Source organism: Aethina tumida, chromosome 3 (assembly GCF_024364675.1).
Source record: "Aethina tumida isolate Nest 87 chromosome 3, icAetTumi1.1, whole genome shotgun sequence".
Classification (NCBI taxonomy): Eukaryota; Metazoa; Arthropoda; class Insecta; order Coleoptera; family Nitidulidae; genus Aethina; species Aethina tumida.
The window spans coordinates 25722159-25737630 of record NC_065437.1 but is presented as its reverse complement, the minus strand read 5'-3'; the positions used below and the strand labels follow the sequence as shown (position 1 = coordinate 25737630).

General features: G+C 28.6%; 5 protein-coding genes across 9 annotated transcripts; 3 read left to right on the top strand and 2 right to left on the bottom strand.

Annotated features, from left to right (window-relative positions):
- The first annotated feature begins 184 nt into the window (after positions 1–184).
- LOC109594422 (putative lipoyltransferase 2, mitochondrial) lies at positions 185–2436 on the top strand. The gene is made up of 3 exons (XM_020009638.2): positions 185–566; positions 1824–2038; positions 2089–2436. The coding sequence occupies exons 1-3, from the start codon at positions 362–364 to the stop codon at positions 2392–2394; spliced, it is 726 nt and encodes a 241-aa protein (XP_019865197.2). The 5' UTR covers positions 185–361; the 3' UTR covers positions 2395–2436.
- A 2379-nt stretch (positions 2437–4815) lies between these two features.
- Positions 4816–6668, bottom strand: LOC109594423 (peroxiredoxin-6-like). Its single transcript, XM_020009639.2, has 4 exons — positions 6511–6668; positions 5376–5750; positions 5242–5317; positions 4816–5189 (listed from the first exon to the last, which is right to left on the bottom strand). Exons 1-4 carry the CDS (start codon positions 6600–6602, stop codon positions 5058–5060), a joined length of 675 nt encoding a protein of 224 aa, XP_019865198.2. The 5' UTR covers positions 6603–6668; the 3' UTR covers positions 4816–5057.
- A 2043-nt stretch (positions 6669–8711) lies between these two features.
- Positions 8712–10492, top strand: LOC109594424 (uncharacterized). 4 transcript variants are annotated; one of them, XM_049964229.1, is made up of 4 exons: positions 8712–8815; positions 8874–8980; positions 9041–9978; positions 10205–10492. In XM_049964229.1, the coding sequence occupies exons 2-3, from the start codon at positions 8888–8890 to the stop codon at positions 9767–9769; spliced, it is 822 nt and encodes a 273-aa protein (XP_049820186.1). In that variant the 5' UTR covers positions 8712–8815; positions 8874–8887; the 3' UTR covers positions 9770–9978; positions 10205–10492. The 4 variants fall into 4 exon arrangements, with proteins under 4 accessions (XP_049820186.1, XP_049820185.1, XP_049820187.1 ...); XM_049964228.1 differs by having other exon boundaries at positions 8719–8815; positions 8863–8980; XM_049964230.1 differs by having other exon boundaries at positions 8727–8980; positions 9041–9779; positions 9902–9978.
- A 969-nt stretch (positions 10493–11461) lies between these two features.
- On the top strand, positions 11462–13359 carry LOC109594420 (ras suppressor protein 1). Its single transcript, XM_020009637.2, has 6 exons — positions 11462–11642; positions 12182–12232; positions 12285–12524; positions 12576–12658; positions 12716–12963; positions 13019–13359. The coding sequence occupies exons 1-6, from the start codon at positions 11495–11497 to the stop codon at positions 13101–13103; spliced, it is 855 nt and encodes a 284-aa protein (XP_019865196.1). The 5' UTR covers positions 11462–11494; the 3' UTR covers positions 13104–13359.
- Positions 13360–13445: 86 nt separating this feature from the next.
- LOC109594412 (nuclear envelope integral membrane protein 1a) lies at positions 13446–15384 on the bottom strand. Of its 2 annotated transcripts, XM_049964994.1 has the most exons (9): positions 15200–15384; positions 15026–15144; positions 14765–14969; positions 14526–14692; positions 14323–14473; positions 14037–14226; positions 13822–13983; positions 13725–13764; positions 13446–13655 (listed from the first exon to the last, which is right to left on the bottom strand). In XM_049964994.1, the coding sequence occupies exons 1-8, from the start codon at positions 15273–15275 to the stop codon at positions 13731–13733; spliced, it is 1104 nt and encodes a 367-aa protein (XP_049820951.1). In that variant the 5' UTR covers positions 15276–15384; the 3' UTR covers positions 13446–13655; positions 13725–13730. The 2 variants fall into 2 exon arrangements, with proteins under 2 accessions (XP_049820951.1, XP_019865193.2); XM_020009634.2 differs by lacking the exon at positions 13725–13764.
- Positions 15385–15472: the final 88 nt, after the last annotated feature.

Sequence of the window (15472 nt, the reverse complement as noted above, 5' to 3'; positions counted from 1 at the left end):
GAATGTCGAGCGAGACGCTCGGAATAGAAAACCAACACGCGACGAGACTCTAGAAACGCGATAATAATAGGAAACGCATGCGTTTTACTCCAAATATCATTCATTGTGCCCCATCGTGGTGTGTGAACGGACACTTGTTCGTTTGTTGGGGCTACACACACGCTAACCGGACACCTGCTACACTTGCGTGGCAGGCAACTCAGATTACACCCAACGATTCGGTGTTTGTTTTGGTTTTTACAAATCTATTCGTTTATTAGAGCGAATTTGAATTATCATTTAATGTTCCGACAACGTGATCATTGAATAACGCGATTATTAATTGCCCAGACATGTGCGGACATAACCTCAATGAGTTAAAATGGAAAGATTGGTAAAGATTTGGCGTGTCGGTAAAATTGATTATGGAAGAGCTTTGCGGCTACAAAAATATTTGGCGAAATTGCACAATGGGGACACGCGTATGAACAACACATTATTGTGTGTCGAACATCCACCTGTCTACACGACCGGAATTAGAACAAAACAATATACGGAGGAAGAGGAGAATAAATTGAGAGGGACAGGTAGGTGCTCCCTTCCATTGTTTATATTTAACTAAACGCTTTCAATTAAATAATTAATTAATTAGTAAGTCTGTATTTAAAAGCTATTCTGGTAGCGATAGGCTATTGTTTAATAGCGGGAAAATTAAAATATCCTAGTAATCATTATGACCAAACCTTTTTAAAATGTTAATTATTATAGACATAAATATATTATTTATTTAAAGTGAACTGTTAAAATAATAATTTTCTAATGTGGTAATTGTTTAGAATCGCGGTTTCACCTATTTTTGGCTATAAAGAAATCGAAAAAACAATATTTTTTCGTATTTTATTTTTTAAAATAGTCAACTCTTCGGCACATTAAGTAAAGTAAAAAAATAAAAATATATTCAAAAGAAAAAATCATTGTCAATAACGTAATTTTTTAATTTTTTATGAAATGAGATCTTTGTGCAAAAATAATTTTAAATTATTTTGTTTTGATAATATTCTATTTTTGATTAACTTTCTGAAAAAAAAAATGATTGGTTAAGTTTCCATTTCTTTTTTTTTTTAATATTCTATTTTAATAATCCATTAGACAAAGCATAACTTCTAGGACACTCAAAATGACATCTGGTATACGCAAATGGATGAAGAAAGGAATTTTAACATTTGTTCACTTTTAAGTCACTTCTGGTTTCACTGGCAATGGTTCCGTTTTGTAATTTTAAATGTAATACACAGTATATTTTTAGATTTTTGGATTTCTTAGACAATAACTAACTTCAGCAGACTTCCAATAAATATATAATTTTATAGCGAATTTGATTAACATCGTGTCTCCACATATTTTTTATACGGGTGATGTATGGAGATTACGTCGGTCAAGGCAAATAATTGATGCTTTGATCTTTTAACCAATCTATCACAATGTATTTGTATTTAGAATCATTATCAACATATGGAAGCATATTTTAATTTAATATCTCTCTGCAGAAGTCCCATCCTCCAGGTTGGTTTAAGATAATACACGCCAAATTTAAACACGGTGGAACCAATGATTACTGAAATGTGAAAAAAAATCAAAACAATTTTTTAAACTTAAATTTAAGTGGCCGTACTTTCTTCAAAAGAAACTTAATGTTATTTATTTAGATTTTCCAAACGTGCAATTGCTTATTACTACTAAAGATCTACTACCGTATTGAAAGTAACTTAAAAAGTATATAATTTTCTAAATTAAAAAGGTTAATTTTAATTATTATTAACTCTAAACCATTTTACGAGTTTCAGGCGCTGAGTTTTTCAGAACTGACAGGGGTGGACTGATAACGTTCCACGGCCCAGGCCAACTGATCGCTTACCCCATCCTAAACTTGAAACATTTCAAGCCCAGCATACGTTGGTATGTGTGCCACATTGAAAAGTCCATAATAGGTGTTTGCAAAAAATTCGGCTTGAAAGGGGAAACGTCGCCAAACACTGGAGTATGGATTGGTGATAATAAGGTTGCATTGTTCACAGAATATTGAAAATATTTATTAATAATTTCTTTTAGGTTTGTGCTATAGGTGTACATGGTAGTAGATTCGTTACTACTCACGGTTTGGCTTTAAATTGTACCACGGATTTGGAATGGTTTGAACACATTGTACCATGTGGGATTGAAGGGAAAGGTGTTACTAGTCTTTCAAAGGAACTTAACAGATCTGTAGAGGTGGATGATGTGATACCTACCTTTTTAGATTGTTTTGCTGAAACGTTTAACGCGGAGTTAATGGATTTTCCTCAGAGTGAAGCTGATGAGATATTAAATAAAATTGACCTAGAAACTCAGTCTTCCAAAACTCATAATATTATGTAATTATGCTATTTATTTATATTTATTATTAAATTATTAATTCTATTACTAGTTTTATTGTGAGTACATACAGTTTCATACATCTAGCAAGACGCATGAAAAAAGTCAAACCAACAAAGATATATTGTTTTTTAAAATAAAACTTAACTAATTAATTAAAAATAATATTTTGTTACTTGAGTTACCGATGATAATGGTTGTATTTATTTATAGTTCGTTGTCGTTCTAACCTATACGATTCCTGATGGCATCGATACTCCGTCCACCCCTCCGGGGAAAAGTTTCTCAACTTCTTCTTCCTTAACCCTTGGGAGAATACTTTCTCGCCAGACTGAAAAAGAATGGTCAAACTAATTGTTTCATTAATGCTTTATAAAACTTACAGTCCAATTTGCTAGAGTGGCTACTTGAGGAAGCCAGTCTACCAGTTGCAGAGAGTCAATCACTCTTAAGATTTCACTAAAAACAAATGGTAATTTTAATTTCCTAAAATTTTACCATTTTTAGTTTAAATATTGTATATTTTCTTTATTTATTTCTAAGATAAAGAAATAATATATAATATGTGTATTTCTTACGATAAAGCTTTGAAAATAAAAAATCGACAAGAATTTTACACCATGTAAAGTATAAATTTATAATATTCTGAAATACAAGTGAAAGTAACTACTTTTTTAGGGAAATGAGTTTTCCAGATAAATAGACTCATTTTTGAAGAACAGAAGAAATCCGAAAAATAAAAATTTAATAAGAAATTTGTAGCCCTAGAAAACAGAATAAAAAGGTAATGCATTAAAAGGTTGCATCAGTCAAAATAAACAATTAATGACCTTTGATGACTTGAGTTCTTTTAAATTCGAGGCTTGACCTTACACCCAAAAGTTATTTTACAGATGAAAAAACTGCATACAGAATATTGAGGAAAAATTACATATTTTATGCAGACATATTGAATTTCTAAGTATTAAAATATTGTTTAATAAAATATATAATATGTTTTTTTTATCGATCTCTTTGAAGTTCAGAAGACCAAAACATCATTGCCATTTGTTCGTAGTCTTACTGATAGAAAATATATTAAAATACATAAAAATAATTCTATATTTTTATTATTTTTATTGATTGATTATAAATTATAATAAATGATTTTAGACAATTTTATTAGACTATTGTTAATGTATCAACTATGTCAATAAAATTTATATATGTGAATGTAATATTTCAGTAAAACAATAATTATTCATATATAGTAAGTAAGTTAAATATTTATTTTAAATTATTAAAAATATTTTTCTATTTAATATTTTATTTTGTATTTAATTGTTAAGGTTTATTTTAGCATTACTTTTATATTTCACAAACCTGATATGTTATGTTGAATATTACTAGTAGGACATTTTATTAATAATATAAATATATAATATATATAAAATTAATAAAATTAATAAAGATGTTTATTTTTACTGATCTTGTTTATATCTTATTTATTATTTTCTAAAATTTGTTAAAAATGATATTCGCAATTATTTAAATTAAACCATTAATTTATTTTTCGATTTATTATATTTATATTAAACAAAATTAACCTTTTCGCTTTCACAAAAAGGAAAGTTTTCCTTGGTTAAGGGACATGATCCCCCATGGATATGTATACCTCGTTTACGTACTTTCATTTTTAAAGAAGACGATGATAGTGATAAGCCGAGATTAATGACAATATTATTTTATATTTCTAGAACAATCTTTATAAATTTTAATTTTAACTTTGCTTTTAAAATTTTTTATGGACATGCTTTATATAGACTTAAGTTTTTACTCAGATTACATGTGTGGATTATTATCTATTTATTTATTAGACTCATTTCAATTGTAATATCTTAAATTATTCGTGGATCAAGAACTTTAATTTTAACTCCAATCTAAAAACAAAATAGTGATTAATTATAAAAAATAAATATCATTATATATATTATATTACTTATTGTTAGTTGATTTAAGGAGGGGGAGGACCAATGTTTTAAATTTCAAGTGATAGGGATTGACTGATATTGTTTCATGGTCCTGATCAATCCCATCGCAAATTTTAACATTTTAACTCAAGCATTTTTTGTTATGTGTCACGTATTAGAGTCAAATCGTATTAGATGTTTTGCAAAAAATTCGTCTTGTAAGTATGGCCGAACACATGAGAATGAATTAGGAATAAAAAGGTTAAATTATTTAGTAACTAATAAAAAACACTTGTTAATGATTTTTTTAGGTTTTTTTTATATGTATAAATAGCAATAGATTCATTACAATTCATGGTTTTAATTGTACTATGTATTTGCAATGGTTTGAACAACTTATATCTAAAGGTAATGAACATATGAAGGATTTGTAGAAGTAAATGAAGCCATTCACTAAAGAAATTTAAAAAAAATGTTCAACTTATTTTTTAATTTTATTTATTATTAAATTATTAATTAGATTGTTCTACTAACAGTCTTATTTTGAGAACAAACTTTCATACAATTTGTTTGACGTTATATTACATAACTAATCTAATCAAATTCTAATTATAAAAAATGAAAAATTAATAAAATGATGACACTATAATGGATTTTAACTAATTAATTAAAAATAATCTCTTGTAACTGGATGAGTTACTGGTATAATGGATATATTTATTGATAGTTCGTTGTCGTTCTAACATATACGATTCCAGATGGCATCGACACTCTGTCCACTCCGCCGGGGAAAAGTTTCTCAACTTCTTCTTCCTTAACCGTCGGAAGAATCATTACTTTCTCGCCGGGCTGAAAAAGAACGGTCAAACTAATTGTTTAATTAATGTTTTATAAAACTTACAGTCCAATTTGCTGGGGTGGCTACTTGAGGAAGCCTGTCTACCAGTTGCAGAGAGTCAATCACTCTTAAGATTTCGCTAAAAACAAATGGTAATTTTAATTTTTAATTCCCTAAAATTTTGCCAAACGACTTACTCAACATTGCGACCGGTGGAAGCCGGATAGTGCATGGACAGTCTCAAACGATGTTTGGGATCGATGATGTACAAAGCTCTGACTGTGAGTGCGTGATCCTCACTGTTCCTGTTATTTTCATCAATCATGTCCAATTGTACGGCCAGTTCCCTAGTTTCATCGGCAATAATGGGATAAGGGAAATCCCCGGGAATGTCCCTGCAGTACGACTTGATGTCATTTACCCAGTCTACGTGGTCGCCGAGCTTGTCGCAGGAATGTGCCAGGAGTTTTACGTTCCTCTTGGTGAAATATGGTTCGTGAACGGCGATACGGCCCAATTCGGTGGTGCATACTGGTGTGAAGTCAGCGGGGTGGGAGAAAAGTACTACCCATCTAATGAAAAACAAGGAGTTGATAATAATTTTTGTGATGATCATCAAAAGGAAATGCGTATATATAGTATAGAGGTATTATCTTTTATCAGTATTGCATCTGGTAATTACATTCGTTATTCATTTCAAATAATCTTATGATTTCATTTTGAATATTGATATATTAGCTTGAACTAGTTTATATCAACTAGATATAGTTGTTTATTTGAAACTATGTTCAACGTAAAAATACTATATCTATAAGTTATGTAACATATTAACACATTCGTATTTAAACTCTTGAGCATACATAATCAAAATGTTTATTTAATTATATTCAAATTATGTTTTCAAATTTATTATTCTTTAGGCATTCCTATGTATTCATACGTAAATTGAAATAAACAAACATATGTAAATAAGCAAGTTATATTTTCTCATTAATAAAATTAAATATTTTAATTTTGTTAAGAAAATTCAATTTGTTTATTTGCAAACAGGACTTAGTTTGTTTTTAATTTTGATTCGTACCACAATATATATTTAAGTACTAGTTAAAATATCTAAAGAAACATATGGTATTATTTATTATTAATTCTAAATCAATAATTGACCCGCATTCGTGTATTTTTTTATATGTTGGAACCAAAACATACATTGGTACCGGTCAAACCACATTTTTAAATTCTAATCCTAAGGAATGTGTCTGCTTACGTATATAAGAATTTCAACAAAAATGAATGAATTTAAACAAAAATATTCAAAAATAAATAAAAACTCACTTGTCTCCTTGCCAGTCGTAAAATTTAATAGGCCCTTGGGTAGTTTGGGCACTGAAATTGGGCACCAGATCTCCAATTCTGAGGGAAGGCATTTTGTTAGTTGTTTCGAAAGCACGGTTCTCAATGCACTGGATTAATACCCAAGAGGTCCCTACGTTTTATATTCATTGTGAACGTCAACAATTAGCATGCTGATAACGACACTAGTTACCGAACAGTTTGGAACTGACGAATCAAAGGGGCGTTTAAAATTTATTTATATTATCTTTTTCATTTTTTCTCACATAAATAAATAAATATATATTTGTTGTAAATAAATTTTTAGAAAAAGAATCACCCTCCAGAACTGCATGATGTCAAATTAAAACTATTATTCACTAATGCAATCTAAACTTTATCAAATTAAGTATAAAGTTTATAAATAATTAAATTACTTAATTATAGTTCCTTTTTTAAATATAAATGTTATAGCATTCTGACATACGAATGACATCTTTTTAGAAAGTGAATGCTTTCAGGTAGTTTTATTTATTTTTTAAGAATTGGAGAAATCTGAAAAAAACAAAAATTTCATGACTGAAGTATAAAAACTTCTTTCAAAATAAAAAAGTAGTTGACTGTAAGGTTGCATCAGTCAAAATTTTGATAGATGTTGATAAAAGTTTTCAGTGTCTAATAGTTAACGACTACGTGATGACTTGCGGTCTTTCAAGTTCGAGGCTTGACCTTATAAACAAAAATATGTTTTAGAAATAAAAGATCGTACCAGATTATTGCAGAATAAATGAGTTTATTATGAGTTATTGAATAGGGGGATCGAACCATTCATTTTAAAATAGATTTTTTCTACAGTTTGTCCTTTTGAAACTAAAGAGATCTAAACACATTTTTAGTTGTTTCATTACATAAAAATGAAATTTTATTTTAATTTATTTATTTAATTTATTCTTATATTCTACCTCAAATCAGATAACACTGATAATAATAATCTGTAGACTGATCCACTAGTATTATTAAATTATAAGAAACAATCTTGTTTACATATTGATATAAAAGTTTAAATAAACTATTTTTATTTGTTAAGTATTATTATGTAACTATTGTTGAGTTCTTGTGTACCAATTGCATTAAATAAGATTTCATACCTCGTCTAAATATGTGGCATATATTACCATATGTAAAATAATAAATGTAATCGGTATGCATTTGGTTTAAAAAAGTAAAAAACATTTAATGATTGTTTCATTTTATTTTCTTATAATCTTGTATTTATATGTAGCACATTAAATAAAATTAACGTTTTCACTACCATCAAAAAAGAAAGTTTTATTTGGTTAAAAGTCATGATACCCCCTGGATACGCACCTTGTTTATGTACTTTCATTTTTAAAGCAGACTATCGATAAGATAGTGATTTAAAAGTGATTCTATTTATGGAAGAAATAATAAACGCTGACAAACGGAGATAAACAACTATATTAGTTGGAACTTCTAGAAAAATCTTGGAATTCTATAAATTTTAATTTTAACTTAATTTGAGTTGACTTTCATGGTAAACTTAAATGAATAAGAACTTATGTAAACATATTTTAAATGAAGTTATCATAAATATTGTAATAGTTTGTCTGCGGATATGACTAAATATATTATAATTTGTAAATATATTAAATTGATATAAATAAATTTAATTACTTGAATTGATGACATTTTTGCCTGATAATACTTCGATTTTTACAAATTAAGTATAGTTTTGTGTTTGTTCTTTTATATTATCAGAAGTAGTTAACGCAAATATTAATTTATAAATAGTGACACTTAATAGCACTCCGGTTGAGAACAAAACAACTGCGATATAATTATAAACAATATAAATATTTATTGCGAGTATTCAGTGCAACCAAGGCAACAAATATAGTACAACCTTGAATTCAATATTGCTAATGGTTTAACTTAAACTTTAAATATTTTGCTACTAATTTGTTCTACATATTAAAATAATAATATTAAACTATAAGAAAATGTTTTTTTAAAGTATGGATAATAATTCATACATAATAATTAATTATTATAAGCTATACATTTAGTAAAAATGTTTTAGACAAAATATATTACATATATATTAAATATCCAAAAAATTAGTCTTCATTAGTCGCATTAATTCAAATTTGCCGCCATGTTCTACGGCTGCCTGGACGCACATGCGCAGAATCATAATTCATATAGTAGTATGCTGCGTAATTCTTGTTTGTAAATTAAGAAATTACGTGCAAAAAACAATAACTAGAAGTTTAAAACATTGCCACAGGTGTTTTATATATCAATAGTTTCGAGTAACAATATAATTCCGATTGGTGTTCCAACAGTTACTTGCCAAGAGATGTCGACCGCCAAACGTTTCAGATACGTTTCTGATGACATGTCATCAAGCGACGAAGATTTTGATGCTGAGTACAGCCCCAGCAGTTCACAAGTAAGAGAGAAGGCGAAAACAACGGTCCCGGTGGGAGGTACTAAATTGTCTGCATTTCAGAAGGAAAATTCCAGTTGCAACGGTTACAGAAGAAACCCAACAAGGAAGCCCAAAGTGTTTTCCAAGAATGCTATGATGGCCCGTGAGAATCGTTTAAAAAAGAAACTTTATTTGGAAAGTCTGGAGAATGATTTAACCAAAGCAAGAGAAGAAAACAAGAAACTTTCCACAGTGGTTGACAACCAGTCATTTTTAATAGCTGACCTCAAAAAACAAATTAAATACCTAAAAAGTGTTGTTGCAAACAGTAATGATTTGGGCAAACTAATTAGAAATATACATCACAGTACAGGTATGTCAGTATCCACATCTCTGGATAAAACTTTGTCACTGAACTCTCAATATGTTCCAAAGCGAAGTCCTCCAATAGCAAGAAAAACAGCTCATCCTTGGGATGAATTAGATCAGCATCCAAACTGTATGACTCCAGAGTCAATTGAAAACAGCCCACCAGTTGATTATGGTCTGAGTGATGATTTTTCTTTAGACTTTCTCAACAGTGATGTTCCTTTGGGAATGCCAACAGATCTGTCTTGTCAAGATATGTTTAACAGTCTAGAAGACACAAATGAAAATACTTTAAAGGAACATGACTATGTGCAAAATCCCACACTTGAAGAAGATGATGATGATGATGTGGGTGTGTGCCTACATGTGTCAAAACACCGAGTTTCACTGGAATTCTGTTCAACATGCAGTGATAATGCCCAACTGGCTTGGTCATCATAAACAGTAAAATGTCTGTATCATGTGTTATTTATTGTATTATTTTTATTTTTGTATTTGACTCTTTCCTTACGCTGTTAGTTACTTAGGTTTATTTGTAAAACCTGAATACTGTTGAGTTTTTTAAATTTTCAGGAATCTACTGATTCAAGAGAAGTGCGCAAATTCAATGGAAGGCTTGCAGTATACCTTCCTTGGAATCAATTGAAAAGGTGTGGTAGATTTCAATTTTGGTTAACTTGGTCTCTGAGTTCTTTAATTAATGTGTAAGATATATATAGTAGTTTTAAGCATAAAATAGCATTTGTAAATATTAATACTATGTATTAAAATATTATTGTAATATATTATTTGTTCTAAGATTATGTATTGCTCAGAGGCTAAGGCTTAAAATCAAATTATGTTTGCTACCTACTTTCATGTTCGGTTTGGTTTCAGTCTGACCATTTGCAGTCTTTGATGATACAATTTAGGATCTACAGAATGAGTATAGTATGATGAAAATTGTATCGTTCCATTTTTCAATGAAATTTTTTTTACAGAAATCCAAATTGTGTGTTATTTAGTACACTTTACTAAATAAGTTTGATTTTGTGTTTCAGCTATCCTTAACAATGGACCAGTTGGGTGATAGTGTTGCAGAATTTAATTTTAGTTTTTAAGTTTAGTCAGGTAAAATATTTAGGTAGTGTAAGGAAAGGGTAATAAATATTTGTTATTTTGTAATTTTTGTTTTATTTATTATGTTATAATTATAAACTGAAGGCCACATCAATAAATTATTTATTTTTTGGCAGGGTTAACTCCTTATGACTAAATGTGTATCGTTATACAGATGAATTCACCTATAGTATTCGTTAAAAGTTTGAGAACTGAAAAATTATTAATTAAAATTTTATTGCAATTATAACTACTTGAAATATGTTTTTTATTTATTTTGAATGAAATTTATTTCCAATTTCTGCATATAATTGCATATAAAATTACTATACCGTGCCCTATATATAAACCCAATAGATTTTGAGTTAAGTTTTTTCCAAAAACTTTGAAAGATTGATTTTCTAAATAAAACGTCTGTAAAGACACTAATTTTGATGCTGAAAACTTCTTTTTTGGCATACACGTTAACTTAAGACTATCCTATAAGAAATCATAACTTTCTCCCTAATTTTATACAGGGTTTTCGTTATTTATGATTAATTTTGTGCATCTTAAAATATTATTAAAATTGTTAATTTGAATGGAATATCATGGATGTTTTAGTATAGTTAAATTGAATAAAGATTTAAGCTAAAATATTAAAATATCACTGGTTTTCCAATGATAATTAATTGAATAATATATAAAATTTTAATTCTTATGAAAATGATAAACCCTAGATAAATAAATAAAATATATATTATCTTTTAAACTAATGGAAATTCTGTTTGCTCCTTTTACTTATTCATTCACTACAAAAATGATGTTACTATTACGATACAGACGTCTAAAGAATTTAGGCCAATCGCCATTGATACATCTAACGCACGGTTTACATCACCGAAAACAAGAGGTACACAAACATAAATTGGTGTGTTCTGCACGGAAAAAAGTGGTAAAATTAAAAATAACCTGGCAGCTGGCCAATAGATGTATATCAGAAGAACCGGTCAGTCATTTCAAACCAGTCCGCCAAGAAGGACGGACTTATTTAAATTTGACGGGCGTCGGACGGAATTTGCGCGCGCAATGAATCAGGCACCAGTTTCCTGTTTGCCTACCAATTCTAAAATGTCGAAGGCGAAAAAGGTACTGGAAGAATCAAAGGAGATCCAGAATCCCGAACTGGATCTGGCCGACAAGGGTGTGTCCACGTTCGAGGAGATGCCCGGCTTATGTAAGTTGCCACGATCTTTTTCACAGTCTAAATGCTTTTTACCAAATTTGGTAGCTTGTTCGACGACCTCGGGATGACGCGGTGGGCGTGGTCCACAACATGTGGCTTTATTTTGTTTTCAAATGTCATAACAAACCGAACATGTGTGCCCATTTTTCCTTCTTTTCGAAATTACATAAGAAATATTAAAATTTTCTTTTCGTAGTTGAATTTTATTTTAGTGAAATAATGTTATTAGATAGTTTTTAACGGTTATATGACAGGATGTGGTCATATGATGGAATATTTAACATAAATTAAGACTAACAAACCATTTTCAGCATTCATCTAAATTAATAAATATTTTTAAATTTAATATTAAGAGAACAATAATAATTTGTTCATAATTTTGTTTATCAATTTTTAGCTAAGTATATTTAATTTCTAAAAGAATAAATTAAGACTTAAGGAACTTTTATAAAATTTGTTATTAAAACATTAATTTTTTGAAGTATGCTAAGATAAAATTATACAATTACCATTTACTTTTTTCATTTTAGTTACCATGAACTATGTTACAAGACTTACATTGAGTCACAACAAAATTAAAAGTAAGTTAATTTTCTAAATTTCTTGAGCACATTAATAATAAAACTTATTTAGGTGTTCCTCCTGGTCTTGCAAATCTTACCAATTTAGAAATTCTCAACTTGACCAACAATCAAATAGAAGAGCTTCCATTGTCATTATCATCAATGCCCAAACTGAGAATTTTGAATTTGTCAATTAATAGATTGTACACATTGCCAAGAGGATTTGGTGCTTTTCCTGTTCTTGAAGTTTTGGACTTAACATATAATAACTTAAGAGATGATTCATTGCCAGGAAATTTCTTCATGATGGGTAAGTCATTTTATGACTTTAATTTAATTAATAACTAATATAATGTTGCAGAAACATTACGAGCATTATATTTGGGTGATAATGACTTTGAACATCTCCCACCAGAAATTAAGAACATGAAGAACCTGCAAATTGTAAGTAAAACCAAAGAGTGGAGCACGTACAAAGTTATAATTAAAACATTTTTACAGCTTGTTTTGAGAGAAAACGACATTTTGGAATTACCTAAAGAATTAGGTGAATTAACTCGTTTGAGGGAGTTACATGTTCAAGGCAATAGGTTAACAATTTTACCCCCAGAACTTGGTAACTTGGATATGTCATCCAATAAATCTGTTTTCAAGTTTGAAGGCAATGAATGGGTAGAGCCTATAAAAGATCAGTTAAGACTGGGTCTGAATCATTTAATGGACTACCTTAAAAGTGATACCTACAAAATGTAAGAAATTATGGCTATGTGGTAGATGTAATTTTTTTAAATTAATTTGTTTTAGAATGTACAAGAGATATCAGACAAATAAGCCTCCACCTCCTCCTCCATGTGTGGACAAGAGCAAAAAGATTTCTAGAATTCGTTAATTCTATCAAAATTTTAATATGAAAGCTTTAATATGTGTGCCTAGAACTGCCTTATTAGTGGTTAAGATAATAATATTATAGATATGAATATTTATATTGTATTGTAAAATCTCTTTTTTTATACTTACTGTTTGTTTTGTCACTTAATGATAATAATGTCTATAATTTTGAAAGTATTAAATTACATTACTAAAATATTAAATTTTAAATTGACAAAATTTATTTATAAAAAAATTAATAAAGTATTTACAAAGTATATATTAACTATTTTTATTATAAAATTTACAATTCATTTTCATATTAAAATACATTTTATATGTTGAGAAAGGACAAAATGTGAAGTCAATTTTTTTACAATTTTATATTCACAATAACAATTTTATATACAAAGTTTGAAAATAAATATTTAACTCTTAAAATAATCAGTCTTCATCTTCATCCGTAAGATCGTCATCGTACTCTTCATCTGTTAGTTCCCCGTGAATGGACGTTTCATATTCTAAAATTTCTTCATCACTCAAATGTGAATTTCCTTCGATGAAAGATGCAAATCTTAAAAAGACATGAAAAATCATAGAAGACAAAATCGGTATTGTTTGGAGGGGTCTTAGGGGCACTTACATTAATTTAGTCAGTTCTATTCAATATGAATTTGTTTAAACTAAAAGTTATTTAACATATGGATATATTGATACAACAATATAAATAAGTATTTTACCGTTTTACGTTTTGAAGTTTCAAAGCCATTTTCCATTGGTTACACTCTGGACTTGAGCAATATTGTCTTAATTCTTCTAAAGCTTTCTTAGTTTCCCTTACACCTTCTTCATAATACTGATCATTGGTTAAAAGTTTAACTTTAGGTGGAAATCTTCTGACCCTATATATTAATATAAACTAATTAAGAGAATTCAAATAGAATTATCTACCCACCAATATGACTTTGGTGCAGACAACCATTTTTTAGGAATATAATGGAATAGAACCAATAATACTATTTGTCCCATGGCAGCTTCCTGGAAATGACTGCTAAAGAACACCAAAGTCAAACCAATTATTTGTAAGGTCCATTTTATTAAGTTTTTAGTTCTATCATCTTGGACTGGTCCCCAACGATAACACACTATAAGTAAACAATTTATTAGTTTGGATAATTTTGTAACCTTGATAATTATTATATATATATATATATATATATATATATATATAATATACTTACATATAAAACTAATTAAGCCTGTAATTAATGTATAACCAAGTAAATATTCTCTGTAATTTTCAATAACCATTCTTAAATTGTCCCAGAGAATCTGGGTCAAATACAATACAACTGTCCATCCACAACCAATAACTCCATACATCAATGGTTTCTAAAAACAAATTAATTGTAGATAAATATATTTCATGTAAAATATGTCTTACCCTGGGAATAATTTTACTCAACAAGTAGATCAATACCAAAAAAGATGCACAAATTCCAACAAGAATTCCACAAGAATAGTAAAACAAAGCATTTGTACTAAGCTTGTTAGCAGATAAGTACAACAGAATTCCACATGCTAAATACAATAACTTCCATAAATCAATTCCTATAAAATACAAATAAATCAGAACAGATTTTAGAATTTATATTCTTTATAGTTTATTAAATATGTACTTACTAATGACATGTAGACTAATATCATATTCATGTTTTGTTTCTAGTCCAACACATGTATCATTAAATGGATTTAATTTTATATTTTTATCTTTTGTAAAAAAGTTGAATGTCCAACTATATTGTTTGTTCATATACTTCCACTCAACTTCCTCAGGAGTTGAACCATCATAACGTACATAATCGGAATTTGGATGGTTTATTTTTAGCTAAAAAAGTATATGTTGAATATTGAGATTTTTAACACTTATTTAATATTAATTACTAAAACACTTTGCCAAAGATGTATTATGTATTTTGGTTTACTATCATAACAAAATATAGTCAAATGCTTTGAAAAATGCGGATGAAATCTGTCGGTTCTGCCTTCCTCTAATTGAAATACTAGAAAATTCAAATTTATTTATAAATATTACACACTTATAACCTCAAAACTTACCGGGTGCAGTAGTTTTGGCTGACGATGAGTGTAAATGGAGGAATAAAACAATTGGTAAAAAATATATAAACTGCATGATAAATAAAGTTTTATGCAATAAAATTAATAAATTGAAAACACTACTTTAAATTTTGAACGACATTTGTTTTGATTTAAGTCAAACATACAGTTCTTCTTCTACAAAACGGTTTATACCAGTTTGTCCAACCTAATAGGAAATAATTCTTAAAATGTTCATGACGTAATTGGTTACAAAGTCACTTTTAATTTTTT

Coding starts and splice junctions, on each gene's coding strand:
- LOC109594422 (XM_020009638.2), top strand. CDS start 362: ATGGAAAGATTGGTAAAGATTTGGCGTGTCGGTAAAATTGATTATGGA. Junction 567..1,823: donor GAATAAATTGAGAGGGACAG/GTAGGTGCTCCC, acceptor TACGAGTTTCAG/GCGCTGAGTTTTTCAGAACT. Junction 2,039..2,088: donor TATGGATTGGTGATAATAAG/GTTGCATTGTTC, acceptor AATTTCTTTTAG/GTTTGTGCTATAGGTGTACA.
- LOC109594412 (XM_020009634.2), bottom strand. CDS start 15,275: ATGCAGTTTATATATTTTTTACCAATTGTTTTATTCCTCCATTTACAC. Junction 14,474..14,525: donor TGAGTAAAATTATTCCCAGG/GTAAGACATATT, acceptor ATTTGTTTTTAG/AAACCATTGATGTATGGAGT. Junction 13,984..14,036: donor TCTGCACCAAAGTCATATTG/GTGGGTAGATAA, acceptor ATTAATATATAG/GGTCAGAAGATTTCCACCTA.
- LOC109594424 (XM_049964229.1), top strand. CDS start 8,888: ATGTCGACCGCCAAACGTTTCAGATACGTTTCTGATGACATGTCATCA. Junction 8,981..9,040: donor ACAGCCCCAGCAGTTCACAA/GTAAGAGAGAAG, acceptor TCTGCATTTCAG/AAGGAAAATTCCAGTTGCAA.
- LOC109594423 (XM_020009639.2), bottom strand. CDS start 6,602: ATGCCTTCCCTCAGAATTGGAGATCTGGTGCCCAATTTCAGTGCCCAA. Junction 5,751..6,510: donor TACGACTGGCAAGGAGACAA/GTGAGTTTTTAT, acceptor GTTTTTCATTAG/ATGGGTAGTACTTTTCTCCC. Junction 5,318..5,375: donor TCCACCGGTCGCAATGTTGA/GTAAGTCGTTTG, acceptor ATTTGTTTTTAG/CGAAATCTTAAGAGTGATTG.
- LOC109594420 (XM_020009637.2), top strand. CDS start 11,495: ATGAATCAGGCACCAGTTTCCTGTTTGCCTACCAATTCTAAAATGTCG. Junction 12,525..12,575: donor AGGAAATTTCTTCATGATGG/GTAAGTCATTTT, acceptor ATAATGTTGCAG/AAACATTACGAGCATTATAT. Junction 12,964..13,018: donor AAAAGTGATACCTACAAAAT/GTAAGAAATTAT, acceptor AATTTGTTTTAG/AATGTACAAGAGATATCAGA.